General features: G+C 38.3%; 1 protein-coding gene across 6 annotated transcripts in view; it reads left to right on the top strand.

Annotated features, from left to right (window-relative positions):
- The window catches only part of diaph2 (diaphanous-related formin 2), a 440,846-nt gene that overhangs the window by 368,162 nt on the left and 50,627 nt on the right, over nt 1–22,057 (top strand). For 4 of the 6 annotated variants that reach the window (XM_088009428.1, XM_088009427.1, XM_088009425.1 and 1 more), the window contains 2 exons: nt 6,172–6,264; nt 7,892–7,957. In XM_088009428.1, the coding sequence (XP_087865554.1) occupies nt 6,172–6,264; nt 7,892–7,957 (159 nt within the window). The remainder of the gene's footprint in view (nt 1–6,171; nt 6,265–7,891; nt 7,958–22,057) is intronic. The other 2 variants (XM_088009426.1, XM_088009429.1) reach the window with 2 other exon arrangements.

Here is a 22,057-nt window from a genome sequence, read left to right as displayed (position 1 = left end):
GCAACATTTCAGTGTCTTGATCTGCATAGGGTGGCAGAGACGTTCCCCAAAGACTGGCAGCTCTAATTGTAGCACAGCGTGATTCTACCAAGTATTGACTCAGAATATGTATGCACGTATCGCATAGATCCCAGTGATTGCATCGTGACAAAAAGTGGAAAAGGTTCAAATATTGCGAGGTGTTATACGTTCTCATCTCCCCCTCCGTTAGGTATCTATCTACTCGGTGTGAAAATGTCAGCCGAGAAATCCGCTCTGTAACATTTAGTTTATAAAGTGGATCCAGCACTCTTTCAATATATAACATGGGCTGGTATTACTTTTAATACATGGCAGGTCTAACTCCAGCTCTAGGTATGTGTGTCTGTGGATCGCACGCTGCAGAGTATGTTTTAGAAATAATTAAATGTCACAGAGCTGGGGCCTTCAAGTATGCAGGAAGATGTTTTACGACCTTGTGCCTTGTCTTGCCTCGCTATTCCCTCCCAATAACCCATTCCAGCAAACGCTCTTTCCTCCCCGTTCTGCCCTGCGTGTGCCAACCTCCCCCTGCATTCTTCCTCCTGCCTCATTTTCTTCTTTACAGTTTTCCTCCCTGACGGTGACACTTAAAGCGCTTGTGCTTATTCTTTTCATATCCCTTCCTTTCCCCTCCTTTGCTGCTGTCGAGGTTTGACTTAGTGCTCCGCTCCTGGGAATGGTGGTACATCACAGTTGCTTTCTTTTTTTTTTTTCTGTTTTAGTTTACAGCTCGCTTTTTTTTTTTTTTTTTTTTTTACTTCAGAAAAACTAATCTGATGTGTGAAGTTTTTATGGCAATCCAGCTGAGAGCACATTGCTCTTGTTACAGCTCCTAATTAGAAAATGTGATGGTACTGCTTGTAAATATGCTGCGGTGAGCCAATCTCTCGGGCTCACAGTTGCTTTCGACGCAGGATTTTGGTCAAGGTACCAGACATCCAGGTACGGGATGGGAAGGAAGTGAAAGGATCATCGGGGAAAGATACGGAACCGTTGAGGGCAGTAAAGCTTCCCAGAGTTTTATTTCTCCTATTGAAGGTTTAAGTGTTTAAGAAATTAACTATCTTCCACATTTCCACAAGCTTTATTAAGATCATTATAGGACCTCGGGCCTGCTGGCGTCGGGTCCCCGCCGAGGTGTTTCATCACCGGAAGGGTTTGTCAATGTCCTGGGTCTTAGCCCATCTTAACCCATTTAGAAAGCAATTTCCTGTGAGCAGAGAGGGATCTCTCCTCTTGAGAAAGATCTCTAGGTATAAAAGGTTAGCTTTTCTGTAATTCCTCATCTCGCAATGTAGCACAGCCGATAATAAGAGGGAGACGACTGTTTGCCTTAGGTTTACCAGCTCAAAATAAGACGAGCGAATTGCTTGAACAAAGCAGAAATGTCAGCTGAAGTGGGCACGGTACAATAAGCAATTAGGAAAGCTTGAGTTGAGGATTACCACAGTAAGTGTACTCAAATAATACTGAGTTTTATTTCCATAAACACTGAGTAAATTCTGTCTTTATAGATTTCACGAATAATCTGTAAAGACACTACTGTGTCAGAGTGTGCTCTTACCTTCTGGAAGCTCGTTTGTGAGTTTCTTGAGTTTAAGCTTTGGACAACTTGGGGGAATAGTTAATTGAGATCAGACATGTAACCAGGGAGTGAGCTTCCAATTTTAGTCATTTTGGCTCTTCTTGTCGGCAGACTTTCTCCCCCCTGAACCTCAGTCTAGCAGGGCTCCACAGTCCCGGCCATTACGAATGATGAATTGTGCTGAAGTTAAGCTGGAAGTAGGACAAATTGATCAAAGTGTCAGGCGCCCCCTGTGATGTTCGGGTCTACGTGAAGAAGGAGCTGTCAAGAAGTTTCTTGTAGCACAGTTGTTGCAGATGAATGTTTACCTGGCTTTAACAGGTTCCGCCTTCTGTCAAACATGCAATCTGTCGTTGCTAGCCTACATACGGACGACCTACTGAAGATCTTGGGAGCTGATATAGTTCTAGAAGTGCAAACTGTTCGCCGTATTGTTCCTCAAGTCCACAGGAGACGAACCCCGTGCTCTCCTGGTTTTTTTTTTTTTTTTAAACCAACGAGCTAGCTATCTGAGGTGTAGTGCTGCAATTTGAGATAAGCACTACTTTACTCGGCTCTGGTTTTGTTCAGATAAAGCTGGTCTAATTAAGCTTGATTTAATCGGGATTGCTTTTAAGCACAGCACACAGCTTCTTTGATTTCAAAGTAGCCCTTGGGAGGGACTTGAGGAAGAAAGGGAGGAAATGAGATAGAGAGTAAAATTAGTGAGGGCATCTTAAGAGTTGCTTTTTTAAAATTTGCATAAGACATGTTTCTATTCTTAGTTGTACTGTCTTTTCTTACTTGTGTGAGTGATTGCAGGTTGGGTGGTTTGTAGCTGGAGAAAGAAGCAACATCTGCAGACGCTACTTTCAGCAGTAATAGAAAAATGTGTCATTTCATTAAAGCGACCAGCTACCATTTATAAAATCATATTAGATACAGTTTGTCGCCCTTAGATCAAGTCATTCTATTTGTTTTGCTATTTTGTTGTAAATTTGCATTTATTTAAGATTAAATCAAATCCTTCTGAACTTCCACATGCACATTTATGATGACATCACAAAATGTGCACATATTTTTAATTAAATTCCTCTTTTAAGGAGCTGTACAGCTGCTGTAAAACATTTTACCCATATGTGAGTCTAAGGATAATTTGTAAATAAGCATATGCAATTGGTTATTATCACAAATTTAAATAAAAAAATAAATAAAATGATACATATTTATTAAAAACAGAGCAATATATTTTATGCTTATATTTCTGTTAATTCTGATGATTTGGAGTTACACCTGCTGAAAACCTAATGAAAAGCCACATTTTGGATTGTTCCTTCAGTAAGGAGACAGAGGACTGACCTGTTGCTCAGTGGTCCACAGTCTTTATTTGGGATGAAAGTTTTGGTTTTTATTTGGAAATCAGTGTCCCAATCGGTGCTTATTTCACTTTCCTGCAGGGCTGTGGAAATGCCCAGAGTGTCAAAAGTATCAGGACCTGCTTTTACGATCAAACAGAAGAACAAACAAAACTGTTCTTCTGTTTTTAAAAAAAATCCTTTATTGGTGTTATGTAATTGGCTCATTTTCTGACTAATTGAATTTTTGTTTTCATTGCTGTGTCTTGCAGTGGAAGTGCATACTTTACCTAGTTGTGTTTTTATTGCCAATATATATAGTGTAAAAAAAAAAAAAAAGATGCACCACTGGGAAATACCTATGTTTTAATTGACTACTATTGGCTGACTCTTGTATCACTGAGCACACACACAAATGAAAAAAGTTGATTACTCCTGTAAAAGTGCTGAGTCTGAATGTAGAATTTTTCTCCACAAAATTTTCCCTCCAGCAATAAACGGGTTGCAAGAAACGACGGTAAAACCCTGCAGGAAGAGCCAGTTTACTCATACATGCAAAAGAATTGATTGCCAAGTCTCCAGGTCCACAATAACTCACCCTAATGATCCTAGTTTTAAAATAATGTCTATTCTAGACCAGAATGATGAAAAGGTTGCCCCTCTAACTCATTAGTATGTGGGCACAAAGACAGATGACCCAGATATGAAGCCTAAGCTTATTTTTGAACTGCTGAGCGGAGCTTCATGCGCGCAGTATGGCCACATCTCATCCTGCCGTTGGCCTTGCAGCTCTTTAAATGCTCCAATGCTGACTGCCTTCACTTCTCTGGTTGCATGGATCCACAGGGCAGATGAAATGGTGGGCAGGGGGAGTGTTTTTCGGAGCCCAGTCCCAGTGTCATTGACTGAACAATGATAGAAAGCCTCGGTATTGAGCGGCTCCACACTAAATCTTTGTAAAGAGCACTTAGCTCCCCCTGCGTTAGCCACAGAAAGAATATCTGTCAATGACCATCACTGGATGCTTTCATCCTGAGGCTCCTCTCTGCTAAACTCTAACCTAAGCTAAGTGTGTTTTACTCCACCACAACTGTTTACTAAAAAAGAAAAGAAAAAAAGACAAACCAAAGTGAGTGACGGGCCTGTCCATCAAGACTCAAGAGTAGCCGCTCTGAAAATAGTTGCTGTGTCTTGCAAAATTATTTACAGTCCTTGAAATGTTCACATTCTGTCTAGGTTTAGACTGTAATGGGTGTTTTATGATAGATTCCATATATTACAGAAGAAAAATGATACATGGTTTAAAGCAGTGTTGTAGTACTCGAGATCGGTCTTGGTCTCGAGACCATTTTTTGATGGTCTCGGTCTTGTCTCGGTCTCAAGCGATGAGGACTCGGTATTTTATTTCAAGATCAGTTGAGACCGCAACTGTGAAAATATTACTAAACGTACAGCATACTGTCCAGTTTATTTGTTAACATCTTTGTTTTCACTGGATCCAAAACGCACCGATTAAAATCCAAGCAATAACCGTGTTTCTATTACTCCTCCCTCCCTGGAGAGAGGTGTTGACTGACTTGTCGCATATATGGGACAACGCTGTGTCCAAAAGTCCGCAATATTGTGATGTGGCATTCAGGAATAGTCCAATTCTTCTGAACGGCTCTTTACTTAGAAAATAGGACTGGAGTGTCACTGAGAGCCGTTCTTTGTTCTTGTAATGCTCTGCGTACACTGCAGTAGCTATCATTATTTTATGTAATTATGTACATTGATATTTTTTAATTAACAAATAAATAAAACACAAGAATGAAAGAGCACACAGAGGATGCACATTGCTCTATGATTGTTTTCGTTCAAAGTGGCAGCTGTAATGTGTGCCATGGTGTTGGACTACATGGCTTCATGTAGCAGGAGAGAGGGTGAAAACAGTCACCGTGAATGCCTTGTGCTTGGATACTTCTTGCTTGTTGCTCCTTGGTCAGTGTTCATAGTGGAGCATTATTTACCGTCAGGGCATTGCCTCAATTGCTGTGTTTAATGGTGCAGATAGTGATGGTTTCTGACATGAGCAATATGGGCAAACATTCAAGGCATTATCTTTTTAGGGATGGCACGAGACCACCGCGGATTGTAGCACAAAGATGGAAGCAAAGCAGAACAAAGTTTGTCCTCCTTTTAATATTAGTCAAATTTGTTAAATATTTAATATCTAAGTGTTTTTATGGGAATATGGATCTTTGAGATCAATTTGAGAAGCAATTTTGATCATATTTCACCATTTTATCGTGTACTGTAGCGCAGGGTGCTGGTCTTGGTCTTGACTCGGTCTCGACTTCCCTCGGTCTTGGTCTCGACTTGGTCTCGGACCCTAAGTCTTGGTCTTGTCTCGGTCTCGATACGCTCTGGTCTTGGTCTTGTCTTGGTCTCGGGTTAGGTGGTCTTGACCACAACACTGGTTTAAAGATAAAAATCTGAAAAGTGTAGTGTGTATTTCCACATTTTGTTGTAGCTCTAGCTGCAGCAAAATGTTCTTCTCCACTCAAACTCGGTCAGATTAGATGAGGGAATCTGAGAACATCAGTTTGTAAATCTTAGAAAAACAGAGTAAAATCTAAACTATTCTAACACAGTAATATGCTTTGATTTAAAACGTTTAAATTCACAGCTCAAAAATAAAATAAATGCAAAGTGTTTGCATTATAGGAACAGCTGCCTTTCACAATTTTTGATTGGTTTAGACCTAAATAATGCTTATATTGTTGAACTATAAGGAGGTTTTTAGTGTCTGAGACTTTTTTTCCTCAAATGTTTGGTTGCACAGATGTCTGTTCTTTATAGTGTCACTATTAGGTCAAAATTAGGTCACATTTTACCCCCAAGTTGGTTGACCACTAGAGGCCCGTTTTGCCAAGCTAAACATTTTTGTTTGTAACAAGTATTCCTCCAGAATTTGCCATGTAATTGGCTCCATCCATTTTTGACCAGCTCTCCTGCTAAGGATCCCCGCAGAATGATGCTGCCACCACCATGTTTTTATAATGACCTATAATGTATTCAGGCTGTTAGTTCTCTGAGACAAATAGTTTGTTACTTTTAGGCCAAAAAGTTAAATCTGAGTCATATAAACAAGTCATACAAGTGTATTTGTGATTATCTGCATGTGTAAAGACTCCATTATGTTTTTCACTACAAACATGTTTTTTTGTCTCTTGTTCTGTTCTCTTGCAGAAGGGGATGAAACTGGCGTGATGGACAGTCTGATGGAAGCCCTGCAGTCTGGAGCAGCTTTCCGTGATCGGCGAAAACGAACACCACGAAATGGTAGGAAAGTAGATCCTCTGTGGGATCTCCTCTTGTCTGTCAGTCTCAGTTTCCTGTCCAGCTCAACGTTATACTTGCAAAGTGATTGGCTTTTGACTTTACGCATCTATGCAAATATTGGACCATCTCAAATTCTTCGCCTGCTTCAAGGGTGTTTTTAACCACATGAGTACAAAGTCCATAAACAATGGTTCATAAACAATCAGTGTCCTAGGGAATGACAGAAGAACCATGATCCTCTTCGTATTCATAAATCTCCCAGAAACACGACCAAAGCCAGTTTGGTTTAATCCGGTGTTATTCCTCTCTGCCTCGACGAATGGGCCGTGCTCAGGGGAGTCCTACCTTTCAGCAGCATGAGGGTCAAATGAAATGCAAGTCGAGATTTCTGCAGCTGAGCCACAGGTGCTGCCATCTCCATACCGCCAATAATGACAGAAGGTATTGGAAGGGAATATAAACACCAATGGGGGCGATGAGATGGAGAGGAGGATTTGGGTTTTAAATTTTTAGGTTTATATCTCATTTAAAAACACCGTAATGTTAAACTACTGTTTTAGTTATTTCGTAGAGCAGTTTATAAAATTTATATGTGGGCATGTAGCTTGCTCTCTCCAAGGAGAAGAGATTGACACATTTTTCAAATAATACCAGTCAAAATATTAATACCTAGAGACATTTTTTTGCTTTTGAACCTGAATATTATTACTTGACTTTTCTAGGCAGGTTGACTTATTGTAATTCAGTACTTTAACCTTATAGCTTATAAAGAACAGACCCAAATATGTCCCTGTCCTAATTGTTCATCTCCATTGGTCTGTAAGATTATTCTTGCTTTTGGAGGGGGACAAAACATTCTGATTGACATTTTTTCTACTGTTTTTAGTCCTGTCCTGTGAACATTTACATTTAACAATTGCAAAGCATAAAAAAACAAAAGTAATGCAGTTCAAACTATGACACAGAGATGCTGTCTGGATGTTAAATTAATTTCCTTGATGGAGGAGAAACTGCCTAAGATATAATTATTATACAAGATAAGACTGGGATGAAGCGAGAATAGAGAGTAAGTAGCTGTTTTTATAGAAGTGGCTCCATCAAATATATGTGCATATTGTTCCTGATTATTGTTCTTCATCACACTATTAAATGAGCTACAAAAACTCAATTTTTGTCTAAAATAATATTAACTCCCCCTCCATGTGCATATCAGATATAATAGAACAGAAACCAATAGTTTTACATCTAAAGTAACTTTTAGTGTATGTTGGGGTAAAATAGCATCAGATTTCTTTTTCAAAATAATAATAAAAAAAAATTGTGGTGCTGGTGAGTATCAAATGTTTTACTTTTTATTGAGGCCAAAACCTGATACTTGAAATTAAACCAAAGACTAGATTAGATTTACTCTAATGTTTAATGTTATCTTAAAAAATTGTCCTCTTATTGTTTTGTCTTATTCGTCTCTTTCTGTCAGACATTTATGTGGGGTATTTTTTTCTTCTTTTTTCTCTTTCTTTGGGACTTGTTCTACCTCAAATGTGTCACCTCTGATGGATTTTTCTCTCTTCCTTTTTCACCTTCCTTTTTCCTTTCCTTTTTTCTTTGACTGCCCACGTTGTTACAGGTGATCAAAGCCCTTCCAGTCCAGCCTCTCGGTGGCCGGGTGCTAACTATGGTAACAGAACTCTAGGTGTGTCTTTATTTCACTGCCTTTCTTAACCCAGACCCAGCACGATTGTTGGTCCTACACTGCACTGCTCCTGGCTGCGTAACTCACACGTCCTTCCTGTCAGAACATGTAATTTCAGCTGGTCTATGAAAAAGCAGAGTCCTGTGCTGAGTTGCTAACTTTTTTTTTTTTTACTCGGAAATGACATTTTGGGGAGTGCGAGATGTGTTTTGCTTTTTTAAAGTTCAATTTATCAAAATGCAACATGGATAACACAAATTAACATATGAAATTAGACTCACTTATGATAACTGTCCTCTTTTATCATTAAAAAGGCCCTAAATTTATAGATATTAAATATCCATCTAGACAAAGGGGAAAACTTTGTGTAACTTGATGTTTCGCCTCTATTATCTTAGCCTGGAAGCTATTTTGCCTAATAGATTAAAAAACAGAGAATCACATTCAAGCTGGTGTTATGTGTATATTAGGTGAAGAGATTAGATCAAATATCAAGCCCAGTAAATTTTTATAACACATAAATAGCATTATGGCAGTCAGTGGAGGCAAACACTTTGATATCACTCTGATAAAACGAACTGTTTAACTAGTTGAAAGATTTGCAAACATTTTATTTTGAATGTATTTTAAGAAAAGTCTTAAAAGTAGTTTAATAACGACAGAAATTAGATAAATTTAACCTGTTAGATCAATTTAACGTCTCTATTAAGACGGCTTGAGCACAATATTTACATTAATTTTCATGTTCAAAATTCAAAATTTCTTAAAACTTCAAGAGAGAAAAATGCAGCTGCAGTGAAACTCTCCTTCATACAACTCAGACGAGCTGAGGCTACTTATTTTGGCAAACATTTAGAAAGGTTGTCTGGAGAGCCTGGTTATTGATTTAACCCAATCTAGAGGCAAACATTTTCTTCTGTCAGAAAATGGGAAAAAGGTTAAAAAAAAAAAAGAAATACTAAGAGAAAACATCTTATGGTCATAAACAACAGCTGCAGTCACATCTGAGGTGTGGCTGTTGACTCCCTCTTTGACCTCTCTCAAGGTCAAACAGCTAAAGTTTTCCCCAACAACCACAGATAATATGAGTCTTTCACTGGGTGCGACTCCCCTCATGCATTAGCATTAGCTCAGTCGCTAACCTCACTAAAGCTGGAAACAAACCTAAATCCTTGATCCAGCACAAATGTTTTTAGACACAAAATTTATTGTAGTCCTCAACATAAACCAGGTTTATATATTCATTAAAAATGAAGCCCAAACAACATGAAACGCCAGCTGTTCTCTGACAAACACTACAATCAACTGAGAATAAAGGCTGAATTAATCAATATCTTCAGTTAAATTCATATAGAAATGTTGAAGTAATGTTGTATATTTTGAGATTTTATGAATCCTTTTTCATAGTTAAAAGTGAATCCCAAAAATTACCATGAGCCTTAAAGCAGTCAAAGCACTCAGCACATTTTTCTGCATTGTGGATCAGCTCCAGTAGTCAGATGGTTTTACTGTCTGTCCTGTTGGGCTGCATGGTTACTGAATGATATGACTTCCTGTCTTGTAGCAGTTTTAGGACATTTTCTTTTCTGCTGTAGTGTTTAGATCACTTGAAATGTTTGTTTTTTATGTGTTTGAGTAGACTTGCCACGTATTTTTGTTGTAGATGTTATGCACCAGCACTCTAGATAGTTTGCTTTCTCAAGACTTGCAAACTTTTATGCTTTACTGGCTGTTCGATTGCCATATGTATGTTTTTACTGCTTTGACAACTGCATGACAAGATGTGTGTGGCAGGAGCGTGATGTTGAAGAAACTGAAAAAAATGAGACTCTGATAAGTTTATGGCAACTTTTAAATGATGTTAATCAGATTAAGAGATTATGTTAATTGGAACGCTTTTACAGATGCATTTAATGAGCAACAAGTGGACTTTGATAAGACAACACCTTGTGCTGTAAAAAGTCTTTAAAACATGTGAAGTATTGGCACTCTGGTGGGGCGGCGGGATTCTTTCTTCGAGAAATAACTCTAAGAGCTAGACTGGAGTCATAAAACGTATTCCTCAGCTGTCTACATTGGAAATACTGAGTGAAAAGTGTTGTGGTTGCTCATAAATCCCCAGACAAAAGCTGTTACATCCTGTGTTCCACAACCAATTCAGGCTGTCAGAGGCTATGGCGGTTGTATGAGGCATGCCCTGGCTTTAAATGACGACATCTTTGGCAGATTAAATGACTCCTACAGAGGGAACATCCTCAAACTCAAGAGTTTCACCGTGAGAAGGAGTCGTAAAACTGACGCAAAGGGAAAGTCGGGCTTGGGCTAGGTTCGTTATTTTTTTAGTTAGCTTGGACGTTTCCACAAAATTTAATGGAAAATTTGGTGCCATTTTCAATTTTGTGCTTCCTGAGAAAAGATGGCATCCAGAGCCAGTTATGTTTAAGATATATTATATATGAAAAAGGAGCAGACATGTTCCTTTCTATCAACAACTTTATTTTAATTTCCTAAAAGACTAAAAGCATCAAGCCAATTCAGAAGGGAAAGTTTTTGCAGGTTCTGTGGAAAGGCTTAATGTCTGAATCATGACACTCAGAACAAGTGTTTCTTAATATCCTATATTAAAAAAATCTAAAGTAAATACCGTCCAGGATGACCACTTTAGTTGATGGCAAACTCTGCTAATCCACCTCTTTTGGTTTTGCTGCTCCTCTTTAAATCCTTGTCTGTTCTTATGATTAATAAAACCGGGCAGAGAGATTGCAGAGTTACGAATTTGACCTTTGCCAATGACGATTGACAGAACAGATGGTTTTAACTTCCCTCTTTCTCTCTCTGCTCTTTGGTACTGTGCATTCATCTTCCCATTAACTTTAACCAGTTTATAAAACTCTAGTTTTCCAATCTAAATGCCAGAAAAGTAACTACTGTATTTGTCCAAGAGATAAGTTTTCATGAACCTCTTCATCTCTAGGCCTCTTTTTGAGAAATATGGTTGAAAATACATGCCCAAAATGAATTGAATGTATCTCAAGAACTACAGAGTTTATTTTAATTGTTTTGGTATCAAAATAAAGGCAAGACTCTAGAGAATATGTTACAGCTCTAAAACCCACCCTGCCTGTTACTGAGGAAAGTGAATTAATATGATACACAGCAGAAATTAAGCAAAATATCTATTTCCGCCAAAAAAAAAACCAGTTCAATATATGAAGATTCCTTTCAAAGCATGTTTACTACATGTTTTGGATGTAGTAAACAACAGTACACAATCTGACCTTTTACTGTGCCAAGTTTCATGGAAAGAAAGTGAATCACATGAGTTTTAGAGAGGTACTACTTGATAAAAATCTAGGCGGACCTTCCAAATTAGCCATTTTGGCACAATTTGTGCCATTTGAACTTTCTCAGTTTTTTTTCTGTAGGTTCTGTTTCAATTATTTATTCTTATAGAATAAATGATTACTTGTCATAGATAAGTAATTACATCTAATAACAATTGTTTTTGGGGGTTCCTTTGAAAAAAAAATTCCTCCTGGAGTCTCTAGTCTGCGCTCTGCGCTCTGCAAGTAAAACCATGCAGTTCTCAATACAGATATGCAAACTTACGCGGGGCGGTTTCTCGGGATCCCATTGGCCAATTTTGATGATTGACACGTCTTTCGAACCGTCAGAGCCAATAGAATCCGAGGGCGTTGACATTAATACGGAAACTAAAGCCATTCACCAATTAGAGGACGGGAAACGCATGTGACGTGCATTGACGGAGTTCGCCTCTACATTTTTATATGGAAGCCCAGGAGGCGGAAGAGGCTCTGGGCAGAGCCGAAAACAGTATGAGATGGACTTAGGGAAAATGGATTATCGAACCAAGTGGAAATATTTAGTCTAATAAGGATTATGACCACGAAACAGCAAAGGTAGGACTGAATTTATGTTTTTCGCTTCGTGAAATTAGCTATTTCTTTTTTTCTTCTTCAGCTGCTGGTTCAGTGAGTTTTGCACGTAGCGTGGTGATTCTGGTATTGTTGGAAACGGCAGAGCTTCGGCTTTACTCTGATTGATAGTTTGTGGGCTTTGGGAATAGTTGCTCTTTCACTGTTGCATTTTTTACCGCGTATGCCTCGTTAGCCTCGTTAGCATTTAATTACGTTTCGTTTTACCAAGCTACTTCGTGTTCAGGCTGGGTGTTGTTGATGTAGAAAATATTGTTTGTATCATTTAGAAGAGCTTTTTCCCGATCTGTGGATATGCAATATGCCTATATTGATAAATGTATAGCATGTTTTTTCAATCGATCTTGTTGCGGCAAGCGCAGAGGACCCAAATTTGGGTCCTCTCGCGACAAACAGGTTAAACATGCATCAATAACTACAGCCATCTTTATTGCACTAATTTTAAGCTTATTTAATCATTGAATTTTTTCCCCCAGAATTTTCCCTTCCCTTTTGAAATTGGGGTCTCTTTAAAAATGTTTAATGATTTGAAGCTGAACCATCTGATTTATATGACTCAAAAGGTTCAGGTTTTATTTATGCTCTCCAAAATGACCTTTTTCCATATCTTAAAATTATTCCACGTTTGTTCATTCATTGTGTGTGTTGTAACGCTGCCTTAGAAATTTGAGTGTTGCTAATTTGTGATAAAGCTGCACGATGCAGCAAACAGAACTATTGGAAGAAACTTATTCCCAGATAATTAGTTTCTCGAATGAGCTTTGCAAAAGAATCTGGCTTGTAAATATGCCTCATTATACTTTGTTCAGATGTTTAAATTAAACCTGTTCTTCTAACCTTATCAACTGGAACCTGTTTCCTCATGGGAAATTGTATAATTAGCATAGTTTGTGCTAAGGAGTTTTTTCATATATATATTTTTCAGGATTGATGTTTAAGTTAGGTAACTTTGATTTAAAAGTACTATAGTTAGGTTAGTTCATAGCTATTTTTTTTATTTAAATCATAAGTCCTTAATGCAATTTACTGTGCTTTGCAGAAACCTGGGAAATGTCCGACAGCTTGAATTAGTGACTACTGTGCCCTGAAAATCTTTAAATGTGACTAATATATCTATATATGACAGATGTGTAGCACCTCTGCTCTGGCTATATGAGCTATACAGGAAGTCAAGCCTACCCTGTCTTTGCTTCAGAGTCGAAGCAGACATTTTATCTAAACCTCTGCATTCCTTTGACCCATTTCCCAGTTTTTTTCTTTGAGACAACAAACAAGATTTGGTGGTTTTATTTCCTGTTGGGGACTGCATCAGATTCTTCCCAGGAAACTTTGTTTCCTCCTCGTGAACAACAATTTTAAAGCCACCCGCATGTACTAAGCATCTGAAGATCACTGTTTACTGATATCGGGCTGCATGAACGCTCTCCTCTGAAGTGATGAGAGGAGAAAATCCTTCTGGCATCTGCCTTTTCTAAAGGTACAATAAGTAAGTTATTTTTCATTACGAGAAGGGGTGCAGATATATTTCCACATATTTTAAACTTTAGAGGGCAGATTTTTAAGTGTGGTGACACTCATTCATGATTCATGGTTACATGACTAAACATGTCACTTAAAGTTGCTTTTGATGGGTTGGTCTTGACTGAAATCTAAGGAAAGATGCTCCAGCTTTTGTGTTGGTTGCCATTAATACACTTTCATTTAGCATTTTTGTGTTTCCTCCCTGATCTGCTGGGATTGACAGCATTTTTATGTCATGTTTTCTACTAGTAAAAAGAAGACTCTCGTAGCAGTTTTAACAGTCAGTGTGCCAAATCTATTCAATCCCGCCTGTCATGTCTGTTGTAATCTCATTCATTTAAAGCTTGATTAACCTCCTGTCATCTTTAAACGAGCAGCGTGTACCAGAGAGAGCCTGTAAGAGACGCAACAAGAGTCTTCGCGAACGTCAAAAAAGGAGCTAATTTAAAGCCAGCATGCCATTCTCCTTCATCCTTTAGGCCATACTGCACTTCACCAGTCTACCTCGAGTGTCAGGCTGAGCACAATCCCAGGCCCCGCCAGTCACAATTACACCCAATTCCAAAAGCATTTCCCATTTCCTTGTCTCCACTTTGTGTAAGATGGAAAATCTAACCCCAAGGGCCCCAGTCATGTGTTATGCAATTACACCAGCCATTCCTAATTCAACACACAGAACTTGGGTAGATTGATGGAAACCAGCAAAGCTGTGTTTCTGCAGTGGGTTCATTCTCATTCCAATGTGATTATTTGTGGATTATCTCTTTGTTTTTATAACAATTTGACATTTAAATACTCATTTATTTATTTACAGACTCGTGAAATGAAATTTTTTTTAACGTATAGAAGAAAAAGTTTCATATTTTGGCAGCATGAATTTCAGTGAAGTCCACAAACTTTACTTTTCACCTGGGTTTTAGTTTGGCTGTGGACTCCAGGTGTAGGCATTTCTCTAAATTAAACTTTCTGATGGAAGCTTATAATATGGCTCTAAGGCATAATCTGGGTTTTCTACAACCCTGATCCCTGGCTGAGAAAGTCTCATCAGATATTTGCTTTGCTCTCCTCCATCTTAGTAGACTTTGGGGTGAGGAGGATGAAGGTGACGGCGTCTCCTTAACTCTTCAGACCAGGGGCTGCAGTGAAACTGCTACACAGTTCACTTAAATTAGTTGGGAAATGGGTACATAGTATTATGACAATGAGTTTGGGGGACATCTATAAATCTGAACCACATACCTGTTTGGTCTTTTGTTAATACTTTCTAATGATTTCATCTTGAATACTGGTAAATACTGCCTGCAGTGCCCTCAAAAAGTATTCATACTTACTGAACTTTGTCAAGATGCAACCACAAACCTCAATATATTTTATTTTGATTTAATGTGATAAACTAAGTCAAAGTGTTGCTTTGTTATGAAAGAGGGAGACAAGAATGTGTAGTTTATAAATCTGAAATTCATATTTCCTCATCATTTTTCCCCATTCTTTGCCAAATACCTCAACCTCTTTCAAGTTGCCTTCCACCAATTCATAATTGGATTTATGCCTGGATTTTGACTAGCCCATCATAATAGATGAATATGCTTAGATCTACATGGCTAAAGTCATAGTCTGACCATGTCTGTTCTAGTTTCGGATCTTTTGGAGCCTCTGCTAGGTTTTTTCACATGTAATTTAGGTGTGTTCTTTGCTCTTTGTGAATCTGCCTATTCACTAACAAGCCTCTGAGGATGTTGAATTTATACTCTGATTAAATTACACAGTGGTGGACTTTACTGATTTGTTCACTTCCAACAGCAGTTGTGTGTTCTAAATTTTATTTAGGGGTATTAGAATCCAAGGGGCTAAAACAGGGGCTGTTTTTATTTTTATCTGTAAAAAATAAACCGTATAAACAGGATTTTTTTTTTTTTTTTTTTTTTTTAAGTGAGTGAGATACCTCAATATTTTATCTCCTATTCCCTTTCTTGTGAGACAGTTACCTGGGAATCTGGCAGGAGATTGGTGGGTAGAGAGCAGGCGCCTCTCATACATCCTGGCTCATTGATTTTCGGTCAGGGATGAAAGCCACAGACTCACTAGGTCTTTCATACTGGGGGTGGGGGGCATCCCAAAAGACACATCAATCAGATTTCAAAGAGAGCCAAGCCAATCTTATTTATTTACTGTCTTTTCATTGTCATTACAATCCCAAAGCAGGGTCCCACTTCCCTTCCCTTTCTGCACCAGTTACCAGTGTTATCCTGCTTCACCTTCACAAGCCAGTCCATCAAAAGTTCCCAAAGCCGAAGAGAGCCCATTAGGGGACCCCCGAACTTTATGCATGTTTTTTTTTTTTTTTGTTTTGTTTTGTTTTGTTTTGTACAATACCTGATCTGTATGGTAATTGTGGAAACATTTGCAAATACTGGGGCAAATGTATTTAAATGTATCCCGTAATATAATAAAAACTCATGTTATACGTATTAACAATCTGGCATCAAATTTCCTAATATAGTCATCGCTCCAGGCACAACACACTGAAACAGCTCGTGTTTTCTTGGCAGAGATGCTCTTCACTTCTCCTTGCATTAGAATAAACTAACACAATGCCATAAAATAAGAGGAAACCACATCGAGTCAGCAGTGAAAACTCCTGTTGGCCTACAGCCTTTCTTCGCGCTTCTGGAAAAGATAACAAAGCAGCAGGACGTTGACTTTTGCGAGAGGAAGATCTTAAAGAGTGAGCGCTGCCTTGTCAGTTTCAGGGAGAAGTTCACCATAAAGGGCTAATAAACAGTCATGATGTTAATGACTATAGCAGGCTGCTTTAGGACATATCTGACATTACACAAATGATAATGCTCGTCAAGTTCAAGTTTTTTTTCTTGCCTAATTGCTTGAATAAACAACAGTTAATTCAAGACAAATGCCTCAAGTTTATTGTAGAGAATTTGTCTTTTAAGATATGCTTCTGGAGATAAGGAATATGCCAGTGTTTTCCCCATGCCAACTGAATTGTGATGTCTTTAACACCTATTCTCATTATGTCTCTCTGCTATCAGCTTCACCTTGATCTGATGAACCACGCTACGTTCGGCTTGGCAGCTATTTAGTCATCTTCCTCTTGATCACAAGAAAAATCAGGCATTTTGTCTCTTAAATTAAATACCAGGAAGCGATAGTGATCGTAATTCCCTCAGCAATTAATTTGCTCACACATATGTTGTACCTATCGTTTTATCTTACCGTGTTGTCTGTCAGCCTCCCTGGCAGTTGTTCTCATACACACACTCCAGCTGATGTCACATATCAGATATACTGCTGCTGCAGGGTGTCTCCGAGTCGAAGGCTTTGCCTCCTCAACTTTTGGCCTCTGCTGCTGGGTGTTGATAGATGTTATTCATTGGGGCTGCCCTCGCGGCGCTCCTACAGGAAGAGGAGCTAACGTGATTTGGGGCAAAGAGACCCGTAGGGTTTCATGCTACAGCTCAGATGGCTTAGCAGATGCGAGATATCAATAGGGTAGATGAGAAAACCGTTCTGTAGAGACGTGTTGCTGGAAATCTATCACCTGTTTCTTACAGATAAGGATATTTATCAACAACCAAAGAGAAAGGCAGATGAGAAAGAGTTTGAATACAGTCCAGTTTATTCATATGGTGCAAGTATGTAATAAATGTCATGTCTAGCCAAAGACACTTTAGGCCTGATTACAAATATACAGAAATCACATTTATTCTATGATGTCACATTGATTTCAAAAAGTAATCACAATATAGGGTATATATTAATTGATAGAGCACATAGCACCAGGTAAGGTCCATGAAAGCATCACAGTGAGCAGTAAAACACGCCTTTTTCACTCATCTGTTCGCTCTTACAGGAGAACTGCGCTTGCTTTCTGCATTTGGTTGGTGTAGTTTTTATCTGGGGCGATAACATATTCCAGTCGCCAGATTTTCAACTAAAATCAAGTGACAATCAGCTTGGGACTTTGCCTAATAGCAGAAGAATGTGAGGTGGAAGAGGACAAAGAAGAATAAGATAACAAGGAGAGTTTGTTGATTTTTTTTTCTAAATTATTTATTTTTGTCTTTCTTTTTCCTTATCTTCTTATTCTTCTTTGTTCTCCTCTACATCCTCTTCTTCTACATCCAGGGCCTGTACAGGCTGTCACCAGATCCCAGCAAAAAAAAAAATCAGTCAATCAGATCAATCAGAAAAGTTAGCACCACCATCTGACAAACACGCCCACTAAATGCAGAGAGGGAAAACTGTCACTGTGCTGCATTCATGAGCCCTCTCATGAACTGAAATGCCCACAATCTGAGCTATGCATTTACTCAGTTAACAAAAGTGCTGTTGTGATTGCTTAATAAACTCCTATGGATTGTTGGCAGGAATGTGACTCCATACTGGCCATTAGAATCTAACCATGAAGACTGATTACATTCAATGACACAAAGCCCAACCCGATCCTACGTACAGTTAATGACATTTTAATTCAAATTATTGTACCAGTTGATCAGAAGTTATCAATTGAGGTTGCAGCAATCCCTCCACCTGAGCAAGCCTGATGGGAGAGAGGAGATGAACACTTGGCTTCATAAAACATTCAGCTCAAGGTTCCTTACATATATTTGAGCAATATTTTCCCACTCTCTTGGTGCAGAGCTGCACTGGTGTAAAAAGTGGTTAGCGCCCGCCTGGCGGACCAATACTGAACATCCCACCTCCAAGCAAATCTGTTTACTACCTCATCCTATTCACTAACTTCACCGCATTAGCACTGAGTTGTGAGTTCGTATTACTCGCTCTCCAAACAATATTGGCTTTCAAGTATGTGGGCAGTTAAGAGAGGTCACCCCAAGTGTAAATTGTCAATACTGGATCCATTTTAGAGGGCAAATGCGCTTTGGAGGGACCCATAATGGAGGGTTTTATCTTATTTTTACCCAGGGCACATTCCCACAATAAGATTGATGCCATTCATTGTTTGATGAATCCCTAATAGACCTATAAACTTGCAGAGCTTAAAGACAAAGGAATGCCTGCGAAAGCCAAATATAGGCGAGGCGATAGGACCGTCCCACCGGCTGAAAAATTACCCTCATATAATTTCAATGGAATCTCGCCCGAACTATCATGCTTAGTGCTGAAGGATGGGCAACTTGTGTCGGTTGAATTAAACCTTATTTATCGCTCATTAGGCATAGAGCGGAGCCAACTGATGATCAGAGGGAAAATAATGTGCAGTGGAATAGGATGCCACCCTGCATGGTTATGCATTCCTCCAACAATAAGACACGGTGCCAGAATCAAATCCCTTTTTCTCTCCTGTTACATCTCTCCCCTCCCTTAACATGATGTGACTATTATTAAAATATAAGTTATAATGTCTGGGCTGATGTTTGCATTTGAAGTGCCAGCTATAATCTTACGATCTGTCAGACGGAAAGTAACAGAATTAATTTTTTCACTTCTTTTCTTGGCAGCCTTGATGTGATGATTTGTAATATTGAGGCATAACAGGACTATGTACCTGGCAGTGACTGATAAAGGTAATTCCCTTAAATACAAAGACAAGATATGCAGAAACATTATTTAATGTTCTATTCAGCTGGTAGTATTAGTCAAACATATATTAGAGCAGAAGGAATCTCAGTAAATGTGACTCACTCGCTTTTAAATAGCTGGATACCGTGACACACAGCCTCCTTTTTTTTAAAGCAGTCACAATAAATTAAACATATTTAACTGCAGGTTTATTAAATCCCCTGTACTTTCCAGAGTGCATGAAAGTTAAGATTGCAAAGTTGAAGTGATTTTATGGTTTTACTGAGGCTCTCTGAACCTTAACCATTACAATAATATTCGACCAAAGTAAGAAATTAATAATTACTGTGGATAAAATTATCACTTGTGTCTGTTCTTTGCTCTGAGCTCTATAATTATGTCACTTTCTTTATTTGTGTTCAGCTTTTAGCAGAATTAGGATAAGAGGTTTTTCAATCTTAAAATTGTTTATTGTAGCAATATTTACAGTGTTAGCTATTGGCCCTTTTAGTGAATATGTGTAAAAAAAAAAAAAACTTAAAATAAATTGCATATTAAAAGTAGCAGACCTCTCAATGAAAAAAAAGAAGAAATTCAGTCTTTTTTTTACCCATTTATAAACAGGGAAAAGACTTTTTGCAACACTCCTGGATCAGAGTTGTTGGTGCCCCATCTGTCAACACTTTTACCCCTCTTACTAACAGGACAGCACTTAGTCGTTCAAAACATTTCATAAGGTTGGAGCTTACAGAGAAAGAGAACTTTAACTATTCTTTCTCTCTTATAAACTCACCGCTGAGTTCTTTCTGCCTGATTTAGGCCCTGTCCACGAGAGAGTTTTGTCTAAAACTAGTCATTAGTTTCTAAAACATCTGCGTCGACGCAGGATTGTTCCCAGAAATGTTTTCATCCACATGGAAACAACCCAAAACACCATTTTTACTGCCCCACACCTGTAAGTGGTGCTAAACATGGAGTGTGGAACATACGTGTAATGCCTCTTCGCCAGTTTAGTGATAAACACAACAAGAAAACAAGATTGGTGAACAACAAAGGCTGAGTGGAGTCTTTTGTAGAACTATTTGCATCAGCTTCAATATGAACGAACGTGTAATCTGACATTGTTAATATCTATGACACATTTGGGGTTAGAGGTCAGGTTAGAGGTTAAGCAAGTATTTCAAACGCTTTTGATGTCCACATGAAGACACAAGGACAACATTTTCACTCTGGAACCAATTTATTATTTATTTATTTATTATTAATGGAGTCTAGCAACCCAATTTCACTCAATATGTCAATTTTAAATGTAAAGTTGAATAAGTCTGTCTATGTTTCCAAAAAAAAAAAACCATTTAGGTTCCCCAAAGTATTTCATTTCCATGAGCCGAGGCAGAAAAATGTAGGTATGAGTCCAAAACGCCATTGATGGATGTTGGTTTGGTGTCTGGTGAACCTCAGTTATACTGATTTGACCCATTTATGAGTTATTTTAAAATTGATGTCAAATTCCACCAACTTTTATAATTAAAATATTAATAGTTAAAAGTTGCTAGAAACTGTCCAACTTGAAAAAAAGTGAGGCATGAATTAGAAATTACTTTATATTTATTTGAAAGGAAGATTAAGCTGCTGCCATAAAAGATTAAGCAATTTCACAAGTGGCGAGAAAGACATCTCAATCTTTATGCTCATGTATGAGGTAGATACTTAAAAATGTTGTTGACATTTAAAAAATCAGCCCAGAATCTTAGTATTATGTGCACATTTTCACTTCCCTAACATTTCAATGGGTGTGTGAGTATTCCTGTTATCAATTTGCTTTATCGGCCCACAAAAAAAAAAAAAAAAAAAAAAAGATGAAAAGAAATATGATTGAAGCAGGGGCAGTACTTGAAACTGTGACTTAAAGTAAATCTGCTCTCTTTGTATGTGGAAAATATAGACATGAGAGCGGGAGTGGAAAATAGAAAGACATCAGTAAAATGGAGTGTGTATATAGTGTTCTCATGGAGAGATGTATAAGTAGTGATACCAGTAAAGAAAGCAAAAGAGAACATCAGGGTTAAATAAAGTACAATGTTCTAAAAAAAAAAAAAAAAGAAACACTGATGTACCTTTATTGTTGCACAAAAACAAATGCGTTCCCATACTGAGTGTGCAATCAGCAAGAATGCTGCCTACACTCAGGCAGGCCTGCCTCCAGTCGAGCATGATTTCGCTTGACATGCTTCCATCACTAATGCTGACTGATGCCCATTTGCTAGGCTCCTCATATTTATTTATTTATCTGTTTATTTGTGTCAACTTTATTTATTGATGTGCCTCAAGGATGCTGTGAGATGGCAAATATCCATTTGTCCATGTAGGGCAGTTAGGGAAGAGAAAGGCTGCACACGTGAGTGAACAAAAGACAGGAAGGACGGAGTTTGGCTTTTTATTTAGATCCCAGCAGCTGAAATCGCTATTGCTGTTCAAGTAATGGAAAATTTGCCGTACCTATTGAGTTACTTTGTGCTAATCCCAGCGGTTTAGCTCCTTCTCCCTATTTTTCACTCTTTAGGCTTCTATTTGGTTAGCGTTTGATGGAGGAATTTGAGTTGGTTCAAATTACCTTTCTCTAAGCTTTAGCAGCACTCCCAGCCCTATTAGGTTCATGCAGCACATTGCCTCTGTCCTTGTCCTGCAGTTCAGTTGGACATCTTCTCTTTTAAAGCGCTGTTCACAATACCTGCTATTTTCAATCATTTGATTGTTTTGGATCGTGGCCTTATGTTTTGTCATAGCTGCATGCTGGTAGAAAATGCCCTCTCAGTTGTGATTCTGATGATGCAATTATAGCGCAATGAGTGCATAATGACTATAATTGTTTATTTACATAGTGACATATTTGTTGTTGTTATCTGTAGAGTGAATAGCAGTAATAATTACCAACTCATGAGCTGTTTGAGATCATTGCTGTTGCAAGGTGTCGTCTCTGCACAGAGGTGCTTCTGAAATACAAAGATGGTCAAAATTTAATATATTTAGTAAAATAATTTTTATATAAAATCTCAAAGATGTGTTACCATAATCAAACAGA

This window comes from Poecilia mexicana, unplaced genomic scaffold (assembly GCF_051168715.1).
Source record: "Poecilia mexicana isolate PSO_F unplaced genomic scaffold, ASM5116871v1 scaffold_10, whole genome shotgun sequence".
NCBI lineage: Eukaryota > Metazoa > Chordata > Actinopteri > Cyprinodontiformes > Poeciliidae > Poecilia > Poecilia mexicana.
Note: the sequence above shows the minus strand (reverse complement) of the source record. Positions and strands in the feature narration are given on the sequence as shown.